At 45.5% G+C, this 10,033-nt stretch overlaps 1 protein-coding gene across 3 annotated transcripts in view; it reads left to right on the plus strand.

Annotated features, from left to right (window-relative positions):
* Window positions 1–8,532, plus strand: part of pik3ap1 (phosphoinositide-3-kinase adaptor protein 1) — a 48,015-nt gene extending 39,483 nt beyond the window's left edge. For 2 of the 3 annotated variants that reach the window (XM_060926326.1, XM_060926327.1), the window contains exon 17: window positions 7,300–8,532. In XM_060926326.1, coding sequence (XP_060782309.1) covers window positions 7,300–7,414 — 115 coding nt within the window. In that variant the 3' untranslated portion in view covers window positions 7,415–8,532. Of the gene's footprint in view, window positions 1–5,959; window positions 6,335–7,299 lie in introns of all 3 variants that reach the window. The other variant, XR_009655079.1, reaches the window with a different exon arrangement.
* The last annotated feature ends 1,501 nt before the right edge of the window (window positions 8,533–10,033 follow it).

Consider the following 10,033-nt stretch of genomic DNA (forward strand, 5'->3'; position numbering starts at 1 on the left):
CTGCATCTCTATGAATCATAAACTAATATGTAATAAGTAATGTATTATATACTTTATCTATACCTCCAGTAGGTTGTGTAAATGTGGTGTTTTTGTGTGTGTGTTTTTTAAGAGGTACAGGATGTTGTGGTTTAAAGTGAACTTACTGTAGATGTACTGTAGATTAACCTTAATTAAGTGATGTACAGTAATGATGATGAGAAAATGCAGGTTTTCAATCTTTTAACACATGGGGAAGCCATGGCCTAATGGTTAGAGAAGTAGCTTTGGGACCAAAAGGTGGCTGGATTCGATTCCCTGGACTAGCAGAAATGGCTGAAGTGCCCTTGAGCAAGGCACCTAACCCCCAACTGCTCCCCAGGCTGCTCTGGGTATGTTGTACGTCACTCTGGATAAGCGCGTCTGCTAAATGCCATTAATGTAATAATTTTAAATACAGTTTAAATACAGGTGCTCTCCCAATAACCATCCTGCTCCGACAAAATATTGCATAATAAAATGAAGCTGTAAAAAGTCACTACAGAATTGTCAGGAACTATAACGTGGTCTTAAACTGCTCGTACTTGCATGAGTGGGAATCTGATGATGAAATACAGGAAGTCAGTTCTATATTTAAAGTGCATGAAACAAGAAGCTGCCTCCACATCTGTATTTCAAAGTAACCACTTGAATATCTTTAATGGAAACAAAACTTTTAAGGCATGCATGTTGATATAACTGTATCTGTATAAACATGACATATACTTTGTCAAAAAACATGTAGGACATACAGGTTTACGTTACATTATAGGCATTCGGCAGACGCTCTTACCCAGAGCGACATACAACATACCCAGAGCAGCCTGGGCAGCAGTTGGAGGTTAGGTGCCTTGCTCATAGGCACACCACCCATTCCTGCTGGTTCAGGGAATCAAACCAGTAACCTTTTGGTCCCAAAGCTGCTTCTCTAACCATTAGGCCATGGATTCCTAAGTCTAAAAGTAATCAATTTAATACAGTATAGTAAAGTTATGTTGAGTTACAGAAGTAAATCGAAAGCACATCCATATTTTATGAAATATCAAACACAAAGATCCATGACATGCACACAAATATTTAATATACTGTACTTACACCTTACTGAGAAACTACTGAAGTACTAACGCTCAGAGTGACTTAGAAAAGCTGTTAGGACTAGGACTGTTTTGGCCTCTAGAGGCCGCTGTTATTTCCTTTTCATGTCGTGTTTATTTTGGCCTCTAGAGGCCGCCACTGTTCCTGTGTTTTGTGTTTGTGTTAATTGCCTAATTATCTTCACCTGTGTCCTTAATTAGTTTGTCTATTTATACCCCTGAGTTCAGTCCTCTTGTCACGGAGTCTTTGTGCTGTTATGTTTATCTCCAGTTTCCTTTGTACTGTGTTTTTTGATCTTCTTAGCTTTTGTATTTTTGCACTTTGCTTTTCTTTTGGATTATACTCTTTGGGTTTTTTTTGTCTTTTGTTTTGCCTTGTATATAGTGTATATAGTTTAAATAAACCTTTTGATTCTTTTTCTACTTCCGCCTCACGCCTCTGCATTTGAGTCATCCCCCTGGTGGCCTAGTGGGGGTTTGCTGGATTATCACACCAACGAACCAGGTTCGAATCCCAGCAAAACCCTAACAGAAAGACTCCGTCATGACCGACTCAGCAGAGGCTGCTTCAACTGTCTATCCGGCCAACCTTCAGGGAATTATGGCAGCTTTGACACGCTTCGGAGCGACCATGGATGCTCATGGACGTACGCTCACCAGCCAACGTGAGGCCCTCGCTCGCCACGAGGAACTGCTTCAGCAAATTGGGAAAAGGACCGCCCCGTCCAGCCGAGGGAGGGTTGTGACGGGGCCTACCCTCTCTCCCGGACTCCCTGGCCAAGGAATCTACATCCCGGTCTCCATCTCCTGGGGTGAGTCTGTCCACTCTTGTCAAGCTTTGATAGACTCAGGGGCGGCTGGGAACTTTATGGATATTCACTTCGCCCAAAGCATCAATATTCCGACTGCACCTCTTGAAGTCCCACTGTCTGTGTCTGCCCTCGATGGCCAAGCGTTAGGTGATGGAAGAGTCACCCAAGTTACTTCTCCAGTTTTCCTCCAGTCTCAAGGTCACAAGGAAGAAATATCCCTGCACCTGATTCCTTCACCTGAGTTCCCAGTTATTCTAGGCCTTCCTTGGCTTACTCGCCACAACCCTCGCATAGACTGGGTAACAAGCCAGGTTGTGGAATGGGGCCCTGCATGCCATGCCTCTTGTCTGCTCTCTAGCTCTCCTGTGTCTCCTGCCGAGCCCCCTGATCTCACCGAGTTATCTCAAGTTCCCACAGAGTACTGGGATCTCAAGGAGGTATTCAGCAAGAGCAGGGCCGCCGTTCTTCCTCTGCACCGGGCCTACGACTGTGCCATCGACTTGCTCCCTGGGACGACCCCTCCTCGTGGCAGACTGTTTTCACTCTCTCAGCCAGAACGCAAGGCCATGGAGGAATACCTCAAAGATGCCCTGGTCTCTGGGTTTATTCGACCCTCCACTTCACCTGCTGGAGCCGGCTTCTTCTTTGTCGGCAAGAAGGATGGGGGGCTCCGACCATGTATTGATTACAGGGGCCTGAATAAGATCACTGTGCGCAACCGATATCCCCTTCCGCTGATGTCCACAGCTTTCGACCTGCTCCAAGGCGCCACCGTCTTCACCAAGTTGGACCTACGGAACGCATACCACCTCATCCGTATCCGACAGGGAGACGAGTGGAAGACTGCCTTTAACACCCCGTCTGGGCACTACGAATACCAGGTGATGCCCTTCGGACTCACCAACGCACCAGCTGTTTTTCAGGCCCTAATCAACGACGTCTTAAGGGACATGATTAACCTATACGTTTTTGTCTACCTCGACGACATCCTTATCTTTTCCAAGACCGTGCAGGAGCACCGCCACCATGTCCGCCAGGTTCTCCAGAGGCTGCTACAGAACAATCTGTTCGCCAAGGCCCAGAAATGCGAATTTCATGTTCCCGAGGTCTCCTTTCTGGGATTTATTGTACGGACAGGCCAACTCCAAATGGACCCTGCCAAGACCCTGGCCGTCCGGGATTGGCCTACTCCCAAGTCCGTTAAGGAGGTTCAGCGGTTCTTAGGATTCGCTAACTTCTACCGCAAGTTCATCAGGAACTTCAGTTCTGTGGCAGCACCCATGTCAGACCTCACCAAAGGGACAGGTGGATCTTATGGCTGGTCTCCTCAGGCAGAAAAGGCGTTCAAAGACCTCAAGGACCGCTTCTGCACGGCACCCATTCTGGTTCTCCCGGACACCTCCCAACCATTCATCGTGGAGGTGGACGCCTCGGACAGTGGTGTCGGCGCGGTGCTCTCTCAACGTTCGGAAGGAAAGCTGCACCCCTGCGCTTACTTCTCCCACCGTCTGAGTCCTGCTGAGTCCCGGTACGATGTGGGGGATCGAGAACTGCTAGCGGTCAAACTGGCCCTTGAGGAGTGGAGGCACTGGCTGGAGGGAGCACAACATCCATTCCTGGTTTGGACTGACCACAAGAACCTGGAGTACCTCCAGCAAGCCAAGAGACTGAACCCTCGACAGGCTAGGTGGGCCCTGTTTTTCAGTCGGTTTGACTTCACCCTCTCATACCGCCCCGGCTCCAAGAACACCAAACCTGACGCACTGTCCAGACTGTTCTCTGCCACTAACAGGGAGAATGAAGTCGGGCCTATTATCCCTGTGTCCCGGATTGTGGCCCCTGTCCGCTGGGGTATTGAGGAGGCTGTCCGACGAGCCCAACGCCAGGACCCCGGTCCTGGGACGGGGCCACCAGGCCTCTTGTACGTCCCACATCAAGCCCGGGCCAAGGTTCTCCAGTGGGGTCACTCTTCCCCTCTCACCGCCCACCCGGGAGCTCGGAGGACCCTGGACTTCCTGAAAAGACGCTTCTGGTGGCCTAACATGGAGAAGGAAGTAAGGTCATTTGTCCTGTCCTGTGAGGTTTGCACCAGAACCAAGAACCCACGACAGCGTCCCCAGGGTCTCCTGCATCCTCTGACCATTCCCCGGCGTCCCTGGTCCCACGTGGCAGTCGACTTTATCACGGGTCTCCCTGAGTCACAAGGTAACACGGTCATTTTGGTCTTAGTTGACAGATTCTCCAAGGCCTGCCGCTTCATACCACTGTGCAAACTCCCCTCTGCTCTTGAAACTGCGAAACTTTTGTTTAATCATGTCTTCCGAGTCTTTGGTCTTCCACAGGACATCGTCTCAGACCGAGGGCCCCAGTTCTCCTCCCGAGTGTGGCACGGGTTCTGCAAGGTCATCGGAGCCACTGCCAGCCTCTCCTCTGGGTTTCACCCACAGTCCAATGGTCAGACGGAGAGGCTCAACCAGGACCTGGAAACCACCCTGCGAGGCCTGGCTATGGATAACCCGACATCGTGGAGCACCTGGCTGCCATGGGCGGAGTACGCCCACAACACCCTGCAGTCATCGGCCACCAAGCTGTCGCCATTCCAGTGCCAATTCGGGTTCCAGCCACCTCTGTTCCCGGACCAGGAGGAGGACGTGGGGGTGCCCTCGGTCAACCAATATGTGAGACGGTGTCGCAAGACCTGGAGCAAGGTCAGGAAGACCCTCATACAGACCTCCAGAACCAACCAGACTCAGGCCAACCGCCATAGAAGACCTGCACACGCTTTCCGCCCTGGGCAGCGTGTTTGGCTGTCCACTAAGGACCTTCCACTGCGGGTGGAGAACCGCAAGCTTGCTCCTCGCTACATTGGCCCCTTCAAGGTGGTGCGCAGGGTGAACCCTGTCTCCTACCGGCTCCAGTTGCCCCGGACTCTGAGGATCAACCCCACTTTCCATGTTTCCCTGTTACGGCCCGTACTGACGTCTACGTATGCCCCTGCCCCGAGGAACCCCCCACCCCCCCGCATCTTCCAGGGGCAGACTGTGTTCACTGTGAATCGCCTGCTTGACTCCCGCCGGGTCCGCGGCGGGTTGCAATATCTGGTGGACTGGGAGGGCTATGGTCCTGAGGAGCGCTGCTGGGTTCCTGCTCGGGATGTCCTTGATAAAGAACTATGTCGGGACTTCCATTCGGCCCATCCGGATCGCCCTGGGAACGTCAGGAGACGCTCCTAGAGGGGGGGGGTCCTGTTAGGACTAGGACTGTTTTGGCCTCTAGAGGCCGCTGTTATTTCCTTTTCATGTCGTGTTTATTTTGGCCTCTAGAGGCCGCCACTGTTCCTGTGTTTTGTGTTTGTGTTAATTGCCTAATTATCTTCACCTGTGTCCTTAATTAGTTTGTCTATTTATACCCCTGAGTTCAGTCCTCTTGTCACGGAGTCTTTGTGCTGTTATGTTTATCTCCAGTTTCCTTTGTACTGTGTTTTTTGATCTTCTTAGCTTTTGTATTTTTGCACTTTGCTTTTCTTTTGGATTATACTCTTTGGGTTTTTTTTGTCTTTTGTTTTGCCTTGTATATAGTGTATATAGTTTAAATAAACCTTTTGATTCTTTTTCTACTTCCGCCTCACGCCTCTGCATTTGAGTCATCCCCCTGGTGGCCTAGTGGGGGTTTGCTGGATTATCACACCAACGAACCAGGTTCGAATCCCAGCAAAACCCTAACAAAAGCTTCTTAAATGTTCTAGCATTAAAATGATTTAAAACTCACATTGCCACAATGCAAATTTTATTGCTCTGTGGTGCCTTTGTAGTCAATGGTCTGAGCTAATGAGCTGCTGGATGAGTCCTTGATCAGTTGTAATTTTTTTTAAAAAAACACAAAACCATACATTTTAAACAGGCGAAGTTGTAATATGTATTAGAATCTGTCATGTTGGTTTCACTGTTTAGCTTAAACTAATTTTCTGGCTATCTAGACCATTAATCATCATACGCTCACCAGCCATTTTAACAGGAACTTGTTCTTGATTCTAAGATTCCTGTTCTTGGCTGGCAGGAGTGGAACCCAATCTGCATACTGAGATGCTTTTCTGCTCACCATGGTTGTAAAGAGTTGCTATGAGTTACTATATCCTTCCTGGCAGCTCAAACCATTCTGGCCATTTTCCTCTGAGGGCTCTTATCAGCAAGGAGTTTCCACCCACAGAACTGCCACCCACTAGATGATTTTTTGTTTTTCACACGATTCTGTGTAAACTCGAGAAACTGTTGTGTGTGAAAACCCCAGGAGATCAGAAGTTTCTGAAATACTCAAAGCATGATTTTATGCATTGTGCTGCTGTCAAAGGATTGGCTGATTAGATAACGGCATAAAACAGAAGGTGGATGGGTATTCCTAATAAAGTGGCCAGTGAGTGTATATAATACTGTTTTTTTTTTTTTTTTAAACTGGACAAACAATTTTGCTTCAAACTAAATGACTTGTTTGAAAAACAGCTTGGTTTACATTTTTTATTTATTATTTACAAGATACAATCCAAGCATATTGTATGACTATATAGTTCTTGCTCAAAGTTTATCATCCTCTGCTAGTAGGGCAAAATGTACGCATTTATGAAATATCAAAATGAACAACTTTTAACTGTTTTATTCTATCCATATTCACTGGATTTTGAGAAACAGAGCATTTTTTTTTTGCAAATTCCATAAATAACAAGAGTGCTCGCATAAAAAATTCTCCGCTGGCAACTATACCATAACTCTGGTAAAATGCGACTGAATTGAACAAAATTCCAATATGTGTATTACTGACATATAACAAAGAATCCTGTCAAGTTTTGTGAAATTCCTCCAAACATTGTGAGAGGAGTTGATTTCAGAAGGCGAGTACCCTTCCCGGGACAAACGGACCGACATCGCCATCCCCCTTTGGGCCTTTCAGCCAGCAGGGGATAAAAACTTTATTAAAAAAAAAAAACCATCCGACAAAATAATTTCCACTTGGAATGTAAACAAACCTGCAAAATGACAGTAGAAGTTTGTGAAAATGCTATCATAATAATAATTCTTGAAAAATAAAAAAATATACACATTCTTACCATCAAATACTTTTATTCCATATTTTGTTGCTTTTTTTATTTTTGGTTTTTTTTTTTATCGAGTAGAGTTTTTATTTCATCTTCAGTTTGTTCGGCAAAAATGTGCCACCATTTTGTTTTTCTCTACTCACGGTATATGAGCTGATATCCTTGTAGCAGAGTAGCCAATCAGAGCGCACGATTGCTCATATCCAGTGAATGTGGATAGAATAATATAAGTTGTTTTGGTTAAATGTCTGCTTAATGAGTAAATTCAAATATACCGTTTTATCTCCAGGTATCCAGAGAGCATGCTAAATGAGCGGTACGTATCAAGTCCAGCTCGTCACCTCTCCCACGCTCCTCCACACAGAGCCATTCCTCCACCACCCACAACACGACGGCCACGGTGATAACCACTTCTACCTGACTCTTGCTTACTATTGTGCCACTTTTACCAAGCCTATGGAACTCAAACGTGTAAAAGACTTTTCATAATGAAGAATGCTAAAGTTTGCCATCTGGTGGCCACGAGTTTTAAAGGACAGCTGGAGGACTACTGCAGTGAAAGACCTGGGGAGTGGTTCTGGGAAAGGCACTGATGTTACTTTTTGTCTTTTGTTATTGTTCTTCAATAGCACAAATTTTGCCTAAAATTAGAGCAGTGTAAATAATGATGACATTGATTTTAACATGTTAAATGGATCACTGTTTCTGCTTTGATTAAATCATTTTCCATGTCCCAGCCTCTACAACCTTCAGGACCTAGGAACTGTAGGTTATTTACAGTTTGTATGTAATGTTTTAATCCAATCGAATTAACACATTTCTCACACCATATAATTTACTATTTTTGTTTGTATTTAATACGAGTACTATATTAACTTTTCACTTCTTCCCAGAAGTGTTTGTCTCCATGACATGTGAACTGGACAGGAAACTAAATATGAACTGATAATGACACTGATGATTGTAACAAAAGGAAACTGATTTAAGGTTATTATTGTTCACCTGCTAGTCTGCACAACATTGTTCAAATTAACTGAGTATAGCTTCAAGTTTAAAGCATTTCTTTTCTGAAAGACAAATATAAAGAAAGCTGTATGAAGTAGAAATAGCAGCTCATGGTCACATTATTTTTTTTAAAGATATTAAATATGTACACCAGGCCCAGCTCCACAGGGGACTAGGGTGGGCCTGGCCCACCCACCCAAGAGGAAGAGAGAGAGAGAAAATTTGTGTTATCACAAGGATATATATTTGTATTTATTTATTTTATGATACTTCAACTTATCCTCTCTGTGGATAAGTTTTTAAAACCAGCTGGCTTGGGGTTTGTCTGTTCAACTCATCAACATATATATTCGGCGTCATGGTGGTGTAGTGGTTAGCACTGTCACCTCACAGCAAGAAGGTCCTGAGTTCGAGCCCAGCGGCCGGCGAGGGCCTTTTTGTGTGGAGTTTGCATGTTCTCCCCGTGTCCGCGTGGGTTTCCTCCGGGTGCTCCGGTTTCCCCCACAGTCCAAAGACATGCAGGTTAGGTTAACTGGTGACTCTAAATTGACCGTAGGTGTGAATGTGAGTGTGAATGGTTGTCTGTGTCTATGTGTCAGCCCTGTGATGACCTGGCGACTTGTCCAGGGTGTACCCCGCCTTTCGCCCGTAGTCAGCTGGGATAGGCTCCAGCTTGCCTGCGACCCTGTAGAACAGGATAAAGCGGCTACAGATAATGAGATGAGATGAGATGAGATGAGAATGCTAAAGTTTGCCATCTGGTGGCCACGAGTTTTAAAGGACAGCTGGAGGACTACTGCAGTGAAAGACCTGGGGAGTGGTTCTGGGAAAGGCACTGATGTTACTTTTTGTCTTTTGTTATTGTTCTTCAATAGCACAAATTTTGCCTAAAATTAGAGCAGTGTAAATAATGATGACATTGATTTTAACATGTTAAATGGATCACTGTTTCTGCTTTGATTAAATCATTTTCCATGTCCCAGCCTCTACAACCTTCAGGACCTAGGAACTGTAGGTTATTTACAGTTTGTATGTAATGTTTTAATCCAATCGAATTAACACGTTTCTCACACCATATAATTTACTATTTTTGTTTGTATTTAATACGAGTACTATATTAACTTTTCACTTCTTCCCAGAAGTGTTTGTCTCCATGACATGTGAACTGGACAGGAAACTAAATATGAACTGATAATGACACTGATGATTGTAACAAAAGGAAACTGATTTAAGGTTATTATTGTTCACCTGCTAGTCTGCACAACATCGTTCAAATTAACTGAGTATAGCTTCAAGTTTAAAGCATTTCTTTTCTGAAAGACAAATATAAAGAAAGCTGTATGAAGTAGAAATAGCAGCTCATGGTCACATTATTTTTTTTTAAGATATTAAATATGTACACCAGGCCCAGCTCCACAGGGGACTAGGGTGGGCCTGGCCCACCCACCCAAGAGGAAGAGAGAGAGAGAAAATTTGTGTTATCACAAGGATATATATTTGTATTTATTTATTTTATGATACTTCAACTTATCCTCTCTGTGGATAAGTTTTTAAAACCAGCTGGCTTGGGATTTGTCTGTTCAACTCATCAACATATATATTTGGCGTCATGGTGGTGTAGTGGTTAGCACTGTCACCTCACAGCAAGAAGGTCCTGAGTTCAAGCCCAGCGGCCGGCGAGGGCCTTTTTGTGTGGAGTTTGCATGTTCTCCCCGTGTCCGCGTGGGTTTCCTCCGGGTGCTCCGGTTTCCCCCACAGTCCAAAGACATGCAGGTTAGGTTAACTGGTGACTCTAAATTGACCGTAGGTGTGAATGTGAGTGTGAATGGTTGTCTGTGTCTATGTGTCAGCCCTGTGATGACCTGGCGACTTGTCCAGGGTGTACCCCGCCTTTCGCCCGTAGTCAGCTGGGATAGGCTCCAGCTTGCCTGCGACCCTGTAGAACAGGATAAAGCGGCTACAGATAATGAGATGAGATGAGATGAGATGAGATGAGAATGCTAAAGTTTGCCATCTGG

The sequence above is a fragment of the Neoarius graeffei genome, chromosome 7, assembly GCF_027579695.1.
Source record: "Neoarius graeffei isolate fNeoGra1 chromosome 7, fNeoGra1.pri, whole genome shotgun sequence".
Classification (NCBI taxonomy): Eukaryota; Metazoa; Chordata; class Actinopteri; order Siluriformes; family Ariidae; genus Neoarius; species Neoarius graeffei.